Source organism: Elaeis guineensis, chromosome 1 (genome assembly GCF_000442705.2).
Source record: "Elaeis guineensis isolate ETL-2024a chromosome 1, EG11, whole genome shotgun sequence".
Lineage (NCBI taxonomy): Eukaryota > Viridiplantae > Streptophyta > Magnoliopsida > Arecales > Arecaceae > Elaeis > Elaeis guineensis.
In genome coordinates, this window is record NC_025993.2 from 139,706,294 (window position 1) to 139,725,633 (window position 19,340).

At 38.3% G+C, this 19,340-nt stretch overlaps 1 protein-coding gene across 1 annotated transcript; it reads left to right on the forward strand.

The window, feature by feature from the left end:
• Positions 1-2,888: 2,888 nt before the first annotated feature.
• Positions 2,889-4,450, forward strand: LOC140856592 (uncharacterized). Its single transcript, XM_073254379.1, has 2 exons — positions 2,889-2,977; positions 3,472-4,450. Exons 1-2 carry the CDS (start codon positions 2,889-2,891, stop codon positions 4,448-4,450), a joined length of 1,068 nt encoding a protein of 355 aa, XP_073110480.1.
• The last annotated feature ends 14,890 nt before the right edge of the window (positions 4,451-19,340 follow it).

Sequence of the window (19,340 nt, forward strand, 5' to 3'; positions counted from 1 at the left end):
ATTCTTCGTTACAAATAGAGAGTAAGAGCGGGTGAGCTGTTCATTTCTAGACCTACCTTCAACTGGCATGTGCTTTGGACGCCATTTGGTTGGTGACCTGCACTCCACTAGTTAGTACTCGACGATTGTGTCCCATGTTATGGTTGGTCTCAGTTTCTCTGCTTTCATAGCATCTATTTGCATAGGAATTAGATACATATATGTTGTTTTACGTTTTCTCGTGGCGACAATGGCATGGCTCTCGAACTATTGCTTGTGCAAAACCTCCCCACTCTAACCTTTTAATTTTTTGCAAAACAACAGCATTGTTTTGAGAATGGTTTTCTTTCGGCTCTGCCCATTTATGAATAAATATTATAAAAAAAATCAATTAATTTTTTATTAATTAATTTATTTATATTTTTATATTTTTTAAAATAAATAAATTATTTTTTATGAATAGTCTTCATCTATAAAATAAAAAAAATTCTTATCTATTTAACAAGTGACTAAATCATTTTTCTACCGACCAGTGAAGTAGGCATTTAAGGTTGTTATTTAAATATCCCATCTTCATTTTCAATATCTCTGTCATTCAATATTTAATAATTTAATCATTTATTTTTTAAATTTAAAAAATATAAAAAATATTATAAAAATATGAATAAATTTTAATAATTTATTTAAAAAATAGTAATACAAAATAATATAGATAATAGATTTCAAAACCATTATTTTATGTACAAAAAGATATGAATAAATTATTTTTTATTTAAATATTATTTAAAATTATTTATTTAAAAAATATAGATATTTATATAAATTTTTTATTCATAAAAAAACCTCCTCGGATCCAACGCTTTAATTTCCGTAGCAGGTGACTGTCAAAATTGTTTCGAGAAAAGTTTCCGCAAAAGCTTTTTTTTTTTTTTTTTTTTTCCGCACTTTCAACCAATGCATTAATTACTCCTATTTGAAAAGGATCGTGACATGTCAAGGATGTTCAATTGAGAATTGGATGCTGCTTCTGTTGTCACCTTCTTAAAAGGTTTGCCTTACCGAGAGAGATCTTCGTTGCTTTTGTAAATGATTCTGTGCTGCTTCCAAACGTTGGATTTTTTTATTTTTTTTATTCTTTATTTTTAAAAATATTTTTTTCATCTTATTTTTTAAATTACCATCCATGACAAAATCATCGGTTAAACTAACGATTTCACGACTGACTTGACGATGATGTGTTTTTTTTTTTTTTTAGGCATATGGAGGATGGAGAATGGGGGTATAGTATTCGCGCAGACGACCATCGAAACCCAGAAGGAAGAAGAGTAGTGGTCGCATGAAAGCGGAGGTGGATGGCGGATGCGATGCAGAGGGTGGTGAGATGGGGCCACGGGGAGTGCCTTGCAAGGGGAGAGGGAGGCGGCCCGTAGGGGAGCGAAACAGGTGAGGGACCCATGACGGCTGGTATGGAGGACGGCGGTGGGGAGGAGCCGTGGGTGGTGCATTGAATGAGGGTGGGTGCGAGTTAGTCACCGACAGCCGTAGGGTGGGAGAAAAAGGAAGAGAGAGACGAGGAGAAAAAGAATAAATATAAATTATAAATAATTTTAAAAAAAATATTTATAATTATTTTTTAAAAATATTTTTAAAAAATATTTTTTAAAAAATATTTTTTAAAAATAATAATTTATTATTATTTTAAAAATTTATTTTGAAATATTATTATTATTATTTAACTAGTAATTAAATATTATTATTTTATTAATAAAAAATATTATTATTTGATTAATAAAAATATTATTTTATTTATTATTGAAATTACCATTTGAGTGTGCAATTTTACTGAATTCGTCACTTGGGCCAGCAATTTCACTGTAAAATATTATTTTTAAAAAATAATTTTAAAAAAAATGCCTAAGGTCTGGAGACGGAGATGGAGACGCGACGGGCGAGGTGCCAACACAGGGGATAGGGTGCATGGAGCCGGAGATGCAACGGACGGGATGTCGCAGGGGATAGGGTGCGCAAAGTAACCACGGGTGGGAAGGAGAAGGATTGTGATTTACAGTTGATGATGGATGTTGTTACTATTGGTGAGGAGTTGATGCCACATAAGAGAGGCATGAATACACCGAGCACCTCAGCCCCATTTGACTTTTAAGTAAAAGCTACTCTCTATTAGGAATATAAGTTAAAAGAGGCTACCTATAGAAATACAATTACTTTTATACCCTTTTTATGGATAACTACTACATTAGTTCCCTTTCTCCCTTCGTCTAGCCATGTTCTTCCCGCCAAAAGCCTCATTTCCTTCTTTACTCCACAATCTATGCTCTTACCCCCCTTCGTCTTCTTACCGCCAAAAGGAGGAGGCAGCTGTGCTCTTGCCCCCCTCCCTTCTCTACTCAGTTTGTGCTCTTGCTCCACTCTCTTCTCTACTCACCCCTCTCTCTTCTCTACTCTACAGTCTGTGCTCTTGCCCCCCTCCCATAGTCCGGCTGTGCCACAGCTTCAACCAAAGCTTTCCTCCCACGGTGACTCTCCATGGCGACTCTCTCCACAGCCCCGAACATCTACACCGTGAGGATCCCAAGCTACAGCCTTAAATCCTAAAGATCCTTGACTGACCCTCAAAGCCCGTTTCCTGAACTCCAATAGCTTCATTTTCTGTCGCTAACATAAGTGTGGATGCTGAACTCTCTATCATTTGTGAATACAACACCACTTGTCATATCTTTGGCATAAATAAATTGATGAAGCTCTCGGACATTTACAACATCCTCTCGCGCAGATGGAGCCATATAACACTCGAAAATATTATCATGAAATACCTTACACCTTTCATAAGGATGCAAGTGAGTTTAATTAAGGATAGCAATGCGGCTAGCATGTGACATATCTACTATGTAATGAAAAAGGAGGTCTTCGATATGGTTTTAGAGAGCAAGATCCAGCCGAGAGAGGATGCTAGAGAGGATCGAGGAGTAGACACATCAAGGTACTCCCACCTGCCCTTCTACGTTGTGATTTCATGTTACATTATATGGTACTATAGTGTAAATTATCCATACAGTAGAAATATGATATCATACGTCACTGTGATAAAAACATACTAGACAAGAAATGTGAAGTATATCTAGTTGATTCATTTGATACTGAGAAGGCTCTTTTGTTTACAAGATTTAGAATACAAAATTATACCATGCTGTCTATATTTTGTACTGATTTAGCCTTTTCAGATACTAAGAAAGTCAATCTTCATATTACTGCTGATTTTGCCTTTTTGGTACTACATTATTTACTTCTGATACTCCAATTTGCTTTTTCTATACTACATTAGTTACTTTTGATACTGCGGTAGCTCTTTCTATACTGCAAATCTATCATGAATTTTTTGTAATCCTCTTAATTGAAAAGATGCAAATTATTTTAGAATGCTAAGAATGAGCACAAGTGGTACTCACAATTATTATTCCATCATTTTTTCGATAGGTTGGCATCAATTGGATATGAGAATTATGACAATTTGGATGATCTCAATGATAATGTTATTGGTGTCGAGACAATAATTACACGGAGGGAGTTAATCAAAGGAGAGCATCAGCAGTTTCACAATGCTCAACACTTTAGGACAGCTATTAAAAATTATTACATTGCACACAATCATGACTATATCTTCAAGAAGAATGATTCTATGAAGATTATAGTTAAATGCCCAATGGAACCATGCCCTTGGCGTGTCTATGTTGCTGAATTGAAAAGAGAGGGGACATTCTCCATTAGGAAGTGTAACCTCACGCACACATGTGATAATGGTCTCGGTACTAGGAGTCATCCTATGGTCATATCTTCGTGGGTTGCTGAGAAAGTCAAGATAAAGTTAAGATCCATGCCTCGCTACCAGCCTATTAAAATTATGGCCGATATCCATGAAAATTATGACGTGTTGCTCAAGTACTATCAAGCATGGCACAGGAAGGAAACGACCATGCATGAGATTCATGGTCTCAATCATCTATTGTATGATAAGCTTGAGCCTTACTGTAGAGTCCTCAAATTAGCAAACCCAGGCACCATCACAGACTATGAGATTTTTGATGATACAAGAAGATTCTGCCATGTTTCCATCAGTCTTGGAGCGTACATCATGGGATTTCATGCTGGATGTAGGCCTATAATTTTTATGGATGGCACCCACATCGAATATAAGTACCAAGGATGTCTCTTGAGTGCCACCGCAAAAGATGTGAACAATGCTATTTTTACCATCGCCTTCGCCATCATCCAACAAGAAAATAACGAGAGCTGGTGGTGGTTTTGTCGAAAGCTACGATGTGTTCTCTCCTACCCGAATGGCTTATTGAATGGTTTTGTCGAAAGATACGATGTGCCGGTGGAAGAAGTTGGCGAGGGTCAACAAAGAGATGGCCGGCCAGCTATCTCCTCTTGCCACATGTGGTCATCCCCTTGAGACCGTCGGATCTCAATAGACCAGTGGTTTCTCCTTGATTACTGGCAACTACCATCAAGGAGACAACGACGGCCCACCGATCAACTAGTTTTCGACCGTCGTCGGTCGGATTTTGTAGATGAGGGCATCAGTTTTGGCCTCCTTCTTTCTTCTGCCCATCATGAGGAAGAAGACTGTGAGATAGGTGGTGGCTGTGGGAAGGATGATGGCTAGGGCCACAATGGTGGTGTAAGAGGCGGCCCTGCCATCAGAGGCATGGATGAGCGACGGGTGGCACCGCGTGAGGAGGGGGAGGGGAGGCACGGGCCAGCGAGCGACGGGTGATGCCGCAAGGAGAGGGGTGGAGGCCAAGTTTGTCCAAAAATTTTATTGCAAGATTATCAAAATAGTGATAATCTGGATAGCCATCCCTCTCCTTAGTAATTCAGATTACCTCATGAAAGGTGATCTGGATTACCAATTCAAAAAGTATACCAAACATGATAATCTGATGGGGCCTTTTTAAATTGTCAGCAATCTGAATAGATTGCCAGCTACCAAATGCAACCTTAGGATTGCATTGATTATGGTACATAACTAGTAGTATTATTTATTAAATTCCAAGCCAGTTAGTCAGCTAGAATCGTGGTTGTCCACATGCATGACTTGGTTGTGGAATATGCCGGTTTAGCTATTGGTCAATAGTTTAATGTCCATCTTAGATACTTGCTCTGCTCTCAAATCCACTTTCATAGAAAACAAATGGAAGGTTTAGAAATTTAGAAAATTATTATCCATTGTTGTGCAGTGCAAAATTGTTTATGAACATTATCTTACAAGTTCAAAGAAATTTTTTAATTTTTTTTATTTTTAAATATTTTTATATGTATACTCTTATAAATATTTAAAACTACGTAAATACTTTCAAAATTTATATATTTATAAATTATTTTTTTATGTGTATATTCTTATAAAAGTTTAAAATTATATATATATATATATATATATATATATATATATATATATATATATATATATATATATCTCCAAAAGTACTAGCTGATTGGATACCCTCACAATTTTTTTCTCTTTTTGGCATCTGTACCCTTTAGTCAATTAACACATACGTACAGAAAAAATAATTTATAAAAGTATATATAAAAATAATAAATTTATTAGAGTATACACATATAAAATTAATTTATTAGGATATATATGTAAATATTATAGAAATTTAAAACAGTATGCATATAATTTTGGATATTCATAAGCATATGCATGCAAAAAAAAATGATAATTTATAAGGTAATATATAAATAGTAAATTTGTGATGGTATACACGTAGATATTTATAAGTGTACATATGTCCAAAAAAAACTTGTTTTTTATATATGTGTAAATGAAATTTATGTAGAAGATAAGGAGTTTGGCTTGTATATATGTATTAATATCCTCGACGTTTTCTTGTATGTCATAATTGTTATGCAAAGATTAGTGAATCTTCATTAGTTTTATCGAGAAAATTGGATTAAATATAGATCACCGAGATGAAGTCAGCTAGTAGTTGCCTTCGATGCATCATACCTGTCTAATGCGATGTAGAGAATGAAATAGTTTGGAGAAAGAGATCAAAAAGTCTCCTGAAAGCGAAAGAGAGATCTAAATACTGTATTTGATTAGGATCATGAAAAAGTGGATGGATGGAATTGGAATGATGGATGGTCTTCATCCATCGTTTGGCTCAAAAAATTATAGAAAGGATGGATGAAAAAGACGGATTATCCATCCATCCTGACCCACCTTTTTACATTCTCTCAAATTAGAAGGATGAAGGAAGGATGGATGGAGCATTGAATAATGAATTTTAATATTGATAAAATTATCTCTCATTAATTTTTTTGATAAAAATATAATACTATTTTTTATTAATATTATTTATATATTTTTATATATACTATTAAATTTTATTAGTTATTATTTTAATATTAATATATAATTTTCATAATTATAATTAAATAATTAGATTATCTTTTATTTCTCTATTTATATTTATTATTTTTTAATTAACTATTTATATAATATTAATTAACTATTTAAATTAAATTATAAATTAATTAGTTATTTATATAATTAATTTATTAATAATTAATTTATGAAATCATTATTAAATTCAATATTTATATAATTTTTAATATAATTATGTTGGGTGGATGTCTGGCCAGGACACCACCTCCCAAGATCCTTTCAGTACCACGCGATGCAGCAGAAAGAAAGAAGAAACAAAATAAAAAGAAAAACAATCAAAATACGTGGATCAGCCACAAAAGGGCTCGCCTCCACGGGGCATGCAAACTTCACTATGAAAAAGAAATTTTACAAGAGGAGATCTCACCCTCAACCCTTGTACACCTAATTCTCTCTCTCTGAAGTTCCCCTCACAAAAGCTCTCTCTCTCTTGAAGACCCCCCTGAACCCCTGAAGAGCCTGGCGACCACTATCCAGGAGCCTCCTGCTCCTTCTCTCACAGTGCTCTCGCCTCTCTCTCTCTTCTCGAATTCGTACGGCGGCGAGAAAACGAACCACACACCCTGTTCTCTGTGTACAGGGCCTTTTATAACCTTAATCACGACTTAGATCATGATTAGAACTCCTTAATCAACCCAAATCACGTCCCAGACCGTCGGATCAAGACCGAGAGCCTCCTGGGCCGTCGGATCGTGCTTCGGTCCACGGAATAGTGCCATGGACCGTGAAAAATGCGTGGAAAATGCCTACGCAGTCCACAGGCTCCGCCGTGGACCGCCCGGTCCACGGTGGACCGGGGCAAAGGGTCGCGGGCCTGGGTCGCACGTCCCGTGCGGGCCTGGGTCGTGCGTCCCGCGCGGGCCTGGGTTGCGCGTCCCGCGTGGGCCTGGGCCTGGGTCGCGCGTCCCGTGCACCGCCGCCTGCGGCCGCACCGCTGCCGCCCACCACCGGTCACCGGCGGTCCTCCGCCACCTCGATTCTCGTGCTGACTTCAAAAGCTCGTATCTCCTCCATCCAAGCTCCGATTCAGGTGATCTTGATCTCCTTGGACTCCATTTTTCGTCACAAACCTCGCTGTGGGCTCAATGTGGGCTGAATCTCGAGGCGTCAAATCCTAACAATCTCCACCTCGACTCGATATTCGGCCTCCTCCAAACTTCGAGAGCTTCTGGATCTCCTCGCCCCCATGCCCTGGGGCAATCGCCTGCTGATCATGGATGGGCAAACATGGGAGTCGAGCCAGGCTGCTCGATCCCATCTCCGTCGTATGCTGTGCTCCTCCTGACCTGAGACCTGCTCGGGGCATCATCCTGCGGCAATAGGAATCTTACCTTGCGACGTCACCTCTCGTCTTCTCGAGTCTCCTGTCTCGTGCCCGATCCACCTCCTGGAGCTCCACCTCGCTCTGGGCTCCACTTGGCTCCCGAAGCTCCACCTCGCACTGGGCTCCCTGCAGGTAATAATGTCCTCTGCTCCCCTTCTTCCCTCCAGCACAATCCTATCGCCGCGTAGCACCCTCAGGATTCCTCCACCAGCTACCGTCCTGTAGCCTCTCGAATCCAGTCTACTAAGTGAGATAAGATTCGCCTGAAATCGGGTATGTATCGGACCTCCCCCAATCTCCTCACTGCACCGTCATGTGTCCTCCAGCTGACCGTCCCAATGCCTCTGATCGCACAGCTCGATCCATCCGCAGATATACAGTGCCCTCACTGTTCTCCAGGGAGTCAAACTGCTCCTCTCTGCAACACACATGATAGGGGCATGCAGAATCTAATATCCACTGCTGGGAAGAAGTAGATATCTCGTCAGATATCTCCAGGACATCTCCATCTGAATCACTGTCGGCCGTCGCTACAGCAGCCACCGTCCGATTTTTCAGTTGAGGGCAATCTCTGGCTAGATGCCCCAACTCTTCACACCGGTAACACCTGATTTTGCTTAAGTCCCTCCTGGACTTGGACCGCCCTCGTTGCGATCTCCTGTCGCTCCATCTACCGCCTCCTGCTCCTCCAGAAGCCACCAAGGCTGAGCTACCGCCACCTGAGCTCGAAGCTGAGTTCTCCCTCCTGAGAACCTCGTTCTGGAGTATCGCCGCGGTAATCTCGTCCATCTTGATAGTGCTCTTCCCCACTAGAAGAGCAGTCACCAAGGACTCGTACGAAGAGGGAAGCGACGCCAGCAAAACCAGCGCCCTGGTCTTCTCCTCAACATTCTCACCAACGCTGAGGAGGTCGGTGAGGATCTTCTAGAAGTGGCTCAGATGCTCCTGCACGCTCTGTCCCTCAGTCATCCGCAGTTGGTAGAACTGCCTCCAGAGAAAAGTGTGTTGGTGAGAGACTTCGCCATGTACAACTCCTCGAGCTTCGACCACAGCACCGTCGGGGAAGTCTCGCTCAGCACATGGATCACCACCTCATCCGCCAGGTACATGCGGATGGTACTCACCGCTTGCATTGTAGCCGTTTCCAATCCTGCACCTCCATGGTGGTCGGCTTCTCATCACACAAGAGAGCATCGATCAACCTCTGTTGGATGAGCACGTCCTTCACCCTTGCCTGCCACAAGGAGAAATTGCTCTTACCATCGAACTTGTTGATCTCCATCTTGATTGTTCCTGTTTTCTCCATCTTCAGTCTTGCTCACCACCACTGCAATCTGCGTCCTTGTACCGCCTTGCTCTGATACCACTTGTTGGGTGGATGTCTGGTCAGGACACCACCTCCCAAGATCCTTTCAGTACCACGCGATGCAGCAGAAAGAAAGAAGAAACAAAACAAAAAGAAAAACAATCAAAATACGTGGATCAGCCACAAAAGGGCTCGCCTCCACGGGGCATGCAAACTTCACTATGAAAAAGAAATTTTACAAGAGGAGACCTCACCCTCAACCCTTGTACACCCAATTCTCTCTCATCTGAAGTTCCCTCACAAAAGCTCTCTCTCTCTCTTGAAGACCCCCCTGAACCCCTGAAGAGCCTGGCGACCGCTATCCAGGAGCCTCCTGCTCCTTCTCTCACAGCGCTCTCGCCTCTCTCTCTCTTCTCGGATTCGTACGGCGGCGAGAAAACGAACCACACACCCTGTTCTCTGTGTACAGGGCCTTTTATAACCTTAATCACGACTTAGATCATGATTAGGACTCCTTAATCAACCCAAATCACGTCCCAGACCGTCGGATCAAGACCGGGAGCCTCCTGGGCCGTCGGATCGCGCTCCGATCCACGGAATAGTGCCGTGGACCACGAGAAACGCGTGGGAAACGCCTACGCGGTCCACAGGCTCCGTCGTGGACCGCCCGGTCCACGGTGGACCGGAGCAAAGGGTCGCGGGCCTGGGTCGCGTGTCCCGCGCGGGCCTGGGTCGTGCGTCCCGCGCGCCGCCGCCTGCGGCCGCACCGCTGCCCGCCACCGCCGGTCGCCGGCAGTCCTCCACCACCTCGATTCTCGTACCGACTTCAAAAGCTCGTATCTCCTCCATCCGGCTCCGATTCAGTGATCTTGGTCTCGTTGGACTCCTTTTTTCGCCGCGAACCTCGCTGTGGGCTCAATGTGGGCTGAATCTCGAGGCGTCAAATCTAACAAATTATAGATTATAAAGATTATCAGTTTTTAGATTGTTTACTTCTTTAGTATAAATAAGTATTATAAATTAATAATAATAATATTTTTATCAAAATATAGTTTTATAAAATGTCATCCATCCTTCATCTTATTCCTTCTATTCAAACAAAGGAAGAATAATTTTTATCCATCTTTTTATTTTTATCAAATATATAGAGGATGGATAGATTTTTCTATCCATCCATCCTCCTCTATCTATCCTCTTTTCAATCCATTCTTCTTACAAATAGAGAGTAAGAGCTGGTGAGCTGTTCATTTCTAGACCTACCTTCAATGGCATGTGCTTTGGACGCCATTTGGTTGGTGACCTGCACTCCACTAGTTAGTTCTCGACGATTGTGTCCCATGTTATGGTTGGTCTCAGTTTCTCAGCTTTCATAGCATCTATTTGCATAGGAATTAGATACATATATGTTGTTTTACGTTTTCTCGTGGCGACAATGGCATGGCTCTCTAACTATTGCTTGTGCAAAACCTCCCCACTCTAACCTTTTAATTTTTTGCAAAACAACAGCATTGTTTTGAGAATGGTTTTCTTTCGGCTCTGCCCATTTATGAATAAATATTATAAAAATATTAATAAATATTTTATTAATTAATTTATTTATATTTTTATATTTTTTAAAGTAAATAAATTATTTTTTATGAATAGTCTTCATCTTGAAATAGAAAAAATTTTATCTATTTAACAAGTGGCTAAATCATTTTTCTACCGATCAGTAAAGTAGGTATTTAAAGTTGTTATTTAAATATCCCATCTTCATTTCCAATATTTCTGTCATTCAATATTTAATAATTTAATCATCCATTTTTTAAATTTAAAAAATATAAAAAATATTATAAAAATATAAATAAATTTTAGTAATTTATCTAAAAAATAGTAATAAAAATAACATAGATAATAGGTTTTGAAACCATTTTTTCATGTACAAAAGGATATAAATAAATTATTTTTTATTTAAATATTATTTAAAATTATTTATTTAAAAAATATAGATATTTATATAAATTTTTTATTCATAAAAAGAAACTCCTCGGATCCAACGCTTTAATTTCCGTAGCAGGTGACTGTCAAAATTGTTTCGAGAAAAGTTTCCACAAAAGCTTTTTTTTTTTCCGCACTTCCAACCAATGCATTAATTACTCCTATTTAAAAAGGATCGTGACATGTCAAGGATGTTCAATTGAGAATTGGATGCTGCTTATGTTGTCACCTTCTTCTCAAAAGGTTTGCCTTACCGAGAGAGATCTTCGTTGCTTTTGTAAATGATTCTGTGCTGCTTCCAAACGTTGGATTTTTATTATTATTTTTTTATTTTTTATTTCTAAAAATATTTTTTTATTTATTTTTTAAATTATCATCCACATCAAAATCATCGATTGAACTAACAATTTTACGACCGACTTGATGGTGACATATTCTTCATTTTTCTTTTTAAGCATATGGAGGACGGAGAATAGGGGTTTAGTATTCGCGTGGACGACCATCGGAACCCAGGAGGGAGAAGAGTAGTGGTCGCACAAAGATGGGGGTGGACGGCGGATGCAGTGCGGAGGGTGGCGAGATGGGGCCACGGTGAGTGCCTTGCAAGGGGAGAGGGAGGCGGCCCGTAGGGGAGCGAAACAGATGAGGGACCCATGGCGGCTGGTATGGAGGACAGCGGTGGGGAGGGGCCGTGGGTGGTGCATCGAAGGAGGGTGGGTGCGAGTTAGTCACCGGCAGAGGAAGATCAACCGTGGGGTGGAAGGAAAGGAAGGGAGAAACGAGAAGAAAAAGAATAAATATAAATTATAAATAATTTTGAAAAAAATTATTTTAAAATTATTTTTTAAAAATATTTTTTAAAATATTTTTTTAAAATATTTTTTAAAATTAATAATTTATTATTATTTTAAAAATCTATTTTAAAATATTATTATTATTAAGTTATTATTATTATTTAACTAGTAATTAAAATTATTATTTTATTAATAAAAATTATTATTATTTGATTAATAAAAATATTATTTTTATTTATTATTGAAATTACCATTTGGGTGTGCGATTTCACTGAAATCGTCACTTGGCCCAGCGATTTCATTGTAAAATATTATTTTTAAAAAATAATTAAAAAAAAATACCTAAGGTCTGGAGATAGAGATAGAGATGCGACGGGCGGGGTGCCAACATAGGGGATAGGGTGCATAGAGCCGGAGATGCAACAGACGGGGTGTCGCAGAGGATAGGGTGCGCAAAGTAACCAGGGGTGGGAAGGAGAAGGATTGTGATTTATAGTTGATAATGGATGTTGTTATTATTGGTGAGGAGTTGGTGCCACATAAGAGAGGCATGAATACACCGAGCACCTCAGCCCGTGATGAGTCTAAGTCTGCTACAGCTGTAACACAAATCAAACGGAGATGCGATGGGCGGGATGTCGGCATGGGGGGTAGGGTGTGCGGAGCAGCCGAGGGTGGGGGTGGTGTGGCATGCAAGTGAAGAAGGAAGAAAAAATAAGTAAATAAAAAAAAAATAATAAAAATAAGGGAGAACTAGAGAAAAATTTTTGTTTCACTTTAAAGTTAAAAAAATTCTCCATTTGACTTTTAAGTAAAAGCTACTCCCTATTAGGAATATAAGTTAAAAGGAGCTACTCATAGAAATACAATTACTTTTATACCCTTTCTATGGGTAACTACTGCATACTTTAGTTCCCTCTCTCCCTTCGTCTAGCCACGTTCTTCCCGCCAAAAGTCTCATTTCCTTCTCTACTCCACAGTTTATGCTCTTACCCCCCTCTGTCTTCTTACTGTCAAAAGGAGGAGGCAGCTGTGCTCTTGCCCCCCTCCCTTTTCTACTCAGTTTGTGCTCTTGCTCCACTCTCTTCTCTACTCGCCCCTCTCTCTTCTCTACTCTACAGTCTGTGCTTTTGCCCCCCTCCCACAGTCTGGCTATGCCACAGCTTCAACCAAAGCTTTCCTCCCACGATGACTCTCCACGACGACTCTCTCCACAGCCCCTAACATCTACACCGTGAGGATCCCAAGCTACAGCCTTAAATCCCAAAGATCCTTGACTGACCCTCAAAGCCCATTCCCTGAACTCCAATAGCTTCATTTTCTGTCGCTAACATAAGTGTGGATGCTGAACTCTCCATCATTTGTGAATACAACACCACTTATCATATCTTTGGCATAAATAAATTGATGAAGCTCTCAACATCTACAACATCCTCTCGCGTAAATGGAGCCATATAACACTCAAAAATGTCATCGTGAAGTACCTTACACCTTTCATAAGGATGCAAGTGAGTTTAATTAAGGATAGCAATGCGGCTAGCATGTGATATATCTACTATGTAATGAAGAAGGAGGTCATCGATATAGTTTTAGAGAGTAAGGTCCTGCCGAGAGAGGATGCTAGAGAGGATCGAGGAGTAGGCACATCAAAGTACTCCCACCTGTCCTTCTATGTTGTAATTTCATATTACATTATATGGTACTATAGTATAAATTATCCATACAGCAGAAATATGAAATCATACGTCACTGTGATAAAAACATACTGGACAAGAAATGTGAAGTATATCTAGTTGATTCATTTGATACTGAGAAGACTCTTTTGTTTACAAGATTTAGAATACAAAATTATACCATGCTGTCTATATTTCGTACTGATTTAGCCTTTTCAGATACTAAGAAAGTCAATCTCCATATTATTACTGATTTTGCCTTTTTGGTACTACATTATTTACTTCTGATACTCCAATTTGGTTTTTTTATACTACATTAGTTACTTTTGATACTGCGGTAGATCTTCTACACTGCAAATCTATCATGAATTTTTTGTAATCCTCTTAATTGAAAAGATGCAAATTATTTTAGAATGCTAAGAATGAGCACAAGTGGTACTCACAATTATTATTCTATCATTTTTTTGATAGGTTGGCATCAATTGGATATGAGAATTATGACAGTTTGGATGATCTCAATGATAATATTATTGGTGTCGAGACAAAAATTACACAGAGGAGGTTAATCAAAGGAGAGCATCAGTAGTTTCACAATGCTCAACACTTTAGGGCAGCTATTAAAAATTAGTACATTGCACACAATCATGACTATATCTTCAAGAAGAATGATTCTATGAAGATTATAGTTAAGTGCCCAATGGAACCTTGCCCTTGGTGTGTCTATGTTGCTGAATCGAAAAGAGAGGGGACATTCTCCATTAGGAAGTGTAACCTCACGCACACATGTGACAATGGTCTCGGTACTAGGAGTCATCCTATGGTCACATCTTCTTGGGTTGCTGAGAAAGTCAAGACAAAGTTAAGATCCATGCCTTGCTACCGGCCTATCAAAATTATGGCCGATATCCATGAAAATTATGACGCATTGCTCAAGTACTATCAAGCATGGCACGGGAAGGAAACAACCATACATGAGATTCATGGTCTTGATCATCTATTGTATGATAAGCTTGAGCCTTACTGTAGAGTCCTCAAATTAGCGAACCCAGGCACCATCACAGACTATGAGATTTTTGATGATACAAGAAGATTCTGCCATGTTTCCATCAGTCTTGGAGCGTATATCACGGGATTTCATGCTGGATGTAGGCCTATAATTTTTATGGGTGGCACCCACATCAAATATAAGTACCAAGGATGCCTCTTGAGTGCCACTGCAAAAGATGTGAACAATGCTATTTTTACCATCGCCTTCGCCATCATCCAACAAGAAAATAACAAGAGCTAGTGGTGGTTTTATCGAAAGCTACGATGTGTTCTCTCCTACCCGAATGGCTTATTGATCAAGCAATACACCTTTTAATCTGACCGTCAATCTGGATGTATCAAAGTGATCGAGGATTGATTTTTGAATTGTCACCATACTTATTGCCTATGACATCTTGTGGATAACTTTAGAAAGTAGGTACTCACTGTTCTATAGTGCGCTAGATATCTTTCATATCTTCTAGTATTATAGAGGAAGAATTGACATCAAAATTTAATACTGTATAATAGAAAATGGCATACACCATTGGCACATAGGAGATGAATTTAGTACTACAACATAAGTTATTGATACGTTCTTAGATGTTCTGGATACTTTATTGTATTCACTTAATACTGCAATGTAAGTTATTAATACGTTCTTAGATATTATGGATACTTTATTATATTCACTTAGTACTACAATATAAGTTATTGATACGTCCTTAGGTGTTCTGGATACTTTATTATATTCACTTAGTACTGCAACGTAAGTTATTGATACGTCCTTAGATGTTCTGGATACTTTATTGTATTCACTTAGTACTACAATGTAAGTTATTGATACATCCTTAGATATTCTGGATATTTTATTGTATTCACTTAGTACTACAAAAAAAAATTATGGATACGTCCTTGGGTGTTCTGGATACTTTATTGTATGCATATAAAAAATATCACACACCATTGACATATCAGAAACGTATTTAGTACCATAGTATAAGTTTGTGATAAGTCCTTAGAATGTTCTGAATACTTTATTGGTACATTTAGTACCGCACAATAGAAAATAGCACACACCATGGGTATGTGGGAGATGTTTCTAATATATGCTTGCTGGTACCACTTTCAGGTGTTGATCAAATATCCAGCATTACACAAGAAAAATTAGTGTGCAGTTTTCAAGTCTCTCGTGTATGCTACAATGCGAATGGAGTTTGAATGACATTTTCATGACATAGTCTTTAAGATGCCATTGGCTAGGGATTGGATCTTGAGTACTTAGCCTGCATAATGGGCTAATGCATTTTTTCAAGATTGTAGGTGGGGGAGTGATGGACAACAATTTGGTAGTCTTTTAATCGATAGATCTTAGCTGCTAGGTTTCTTTCTATCACATCTTTGGTGGACCATATAAGATCGCATATTATGGAAATGCATCATCAAAAGTGTGAGCAAGAAGTAAAATGGCACGGTCATCTTTGCCCCAGATAACAGAGGAGGCTTCAAAAAAATCATCGAGAGGGCTGCACCTTAAGCCTTCATGTGGCGAGTAGAACAAGGTATGAGGTGTTGGATAGGGAAGAACGACATGCAATTGATTTGTTGGATAGAGCATACACTTGCAAGCAATGGCAATTGGAAATGATCCCTTGCAAGCATGCTTGCACATCCATTGAGAAAAATGGTGACACTCTCCACTTTTATTGTGATGAATTCTTTACCATCGAGATGCACCAACTAGCATATAGAGAAATCATCAATCTTGTCCTTACGATTGAGATGCCATCTGCTATCTTTTCAACACAAATGATCAATATCATGCCACCTGTGACTGCACCGCAAACAGACCATCTTAGGACTAGGAGGTTTCCATCTCAAGTTGACACGCGTCCAAATAAATGCACACATTGTCACCAAACTAGCCACAATCGACGCACATGCACGAAGAGAATCTCTTAGGAGCTTGAAGCTTTTATTTTATTGATGGGTCATATTTTGGATTATTGATATGGTCCTCAGGTGTTCTGATACTATGTTACTTTTGGATACTATATTTTTTTTCTAAAGCACTTGAGGCTTCCCAAATGCATTTCTTTAATATACTGCAATGAAGGCATTTGATATTATGTTGTAGCCGTATTTGATATTATGTTGTTGCCTTATTTTATAATATTATGTTGATATGTCTTAATGAATTATTTATCATTTTGTGTTAAGACCCTTAGTTATTGCTTTATTTGCCTTATTTATCTAATGTGGTCGATATTTTCTTTCAGTACTTCATTGTCTTACAACCACGATGAGCATAATATACTAAAGAGGGGCAGGATGCCAAGAGTATACAAGGCAACAAAGAGGGCTAAAATCACCTTATGAATGCGGCTGTTGCACTATGTATTAAATCAATACTTTAATATGATAAAGCAACACTTTATTATGCTAAACTAATACCATACCATGATAAAATAATACTACGATACACTATGATAAAGCAACTCCCCACTTTAGTTATGCCAGGTTTGAGGCTTCAGCTGGTATGGAAGATGAAGAGGTGGGTGGGGGGCTTCGGATACAACATTGTTATATGAAAGTATCGTATGCTCACCATAATATCGCACTGATATAAAATAATATTTTAATATTATTAAGCAATATTTTATTATGTTAAATTAATATCGTGTTGTGATAAAATAATACTGCGATATATTATGATAAAGCAACTCTCCATTTTAGTTATGCCAGGTTTGAGGCTTCAGCTGGTATGGAAGATAAAGAGGTGAGTGGGGGGCTCTGGATATAGCATTGTTATATGAAAGTATGGTATGCTTCGTATAATACCGCACTAGTATAAAATAATACTTTAATCTTATTAAGCAACACTTTATTATGCCAAATCAATACTTTAATATTATTAAGCAATACTTTATTATGCTTTAAACAAGTATGCTGAATTGGAAAGATCATTAAGTGAGATAGAGCATGCTCGAACAATATTTGAACTTACGATTGGTCAACCTACATTGGACATGCCAGAGCTATTGTGGAAGGTTTATGTTGACTTTGAGATATCAGAAGGTGAATACGAGAGAACAAGACAACTCTATGAGAGGTTACTTGATTGAACAAAGCACTTGAAGGTATGGATTAGTTATACCAAGTTTGAGACTTCAGCTGATATGGAAGATGAAGAGGTGGGTGGGGGGGCTCTGGATACAGCATTGTTATATGAAAGTATGGTATGCTCTCCACAATACTGCACTGGTATAAAATAATACTTTAATATTATTAAGCAATACTTTATTATACTAAACCAATACTTTAATATTATTAAGCAACACTTTATTATACTTTGAACAAGTATGCTGAATTGAAAAAATCATTAAGATAGAGCATGCTCGAGCAATATTTGAACTTGCGATTAGTCAACCTACATTGGACATGTCAGAGCTATTATGGAAGGCTTACGTTAACTTCGAGATATTAGGGGGTGAATATGAGAGAACAAGGTAACTCTATGAGAGATTACTTGATCGAATAAAATACTTGAAGGTATGGATTAGTTATGCCAAGTTTGAGGCTTCAGCTGGTATGGAAGATAAAGAGGTGGGTGGGGGGTTTCAGATACAGTATTGTTATATGGAAGTATAGTATGCTCCCTATAATATCACACTGATATAAAATAATACTTTAATATTATTAAGCAATACTTTATTATGCTAAATCAATACTTTAATATTATTAAGCAACACTTTATTATGCTTTGAACAAGTATGCTGAATTGGAAAGATCATTAAGTGAGATAGAGTGTGCTCGAGCAATATTTGAACTTACGATTGGTCAACCTATATTGGACATGCCAAAGCTATTGTGGAAGGCTTACATTACTTTGAGATATCAGAGGATGAATACGATAGAACAAGGTAACTCTATGAGAGATTACTTGATTGAACAAAGCACTTGAAGGTATGGATTAGTTATGCCAAGTTTGAGGCTTCAACTGGTATGGAAGATGAAGAGGTGGGTGGGGGGCTCCTGATATAGCATTGTTATATGAAAGTATGGTATGCTCCTCACAATACCACACTAGTATAAAATAATACTTTAATATTATTAAGCAACACTTTATTATGCAAAATCAATACTTTAATATTATTAAACAATACTTTATTATGCTTTAAACAAGTATGCTAAATTAGAAAGATCATGAAGTGAGATAGAGCGTGCTCGAGTGATATTTGAACTTGCGATTGGTTAACCTACATTGGACATGCCAAAGCTGTTGTGGAAGGCTTACATTGACTTCAAGATATCAGGAGATGAGTACGAGAGAACAAGACAACTCCATAAGAGGTTACTTGATCGAACAAAGTACTTGAAGATATGGATTAGGTATGTCAAGTTTGAGGCTTCGGTTGGTATGGAAGATGAAGAGGTGGGCGGGAGGGCTCTAGATATAGTATTGTTATATGAAAGTATGGTTTGCTAAAATAATACTTTAATATTATTAAGCAATACTTTATTATGCTAAACCAATACTTTAATATTATTAAGTAATACTTTGTTATGCTTTGAATAAGTATGCTAATTGAAAAGATCATTAAGTAGATAGAGCATGCTCGAGCAATATTTGAACTTACGATTGGTCAACTTACATTGAACATGCCAGAGCTATTATGAAAGGCTTACGTTGACTTCGAGATATTAGGAGGTGAATACAAAAGAACAAGGCAACTCTATTAGAGGTTACTTAATCGAATAAAGTATTTGAAGGTACGAATTAGTT

What these genes read in the sequence shown, in the direction of transcription:
- LOC140856592 (XM_073254379.1), top strand. Translation starts at nt 2,889, where the DNA reads ATGAAAAAGGAGGTCTTCGATATGGTTTTAGAGAGCAAGATCCAGCCG. An exon ending in CGAGGAGTAGACACATCAAG is followed by an intron (nt 2,978 to 3,471) that starts GTACTCCCACCT and finishes TTTTTTCGATAG; the next exon opens with GTTGGCATCAATTGGATATG.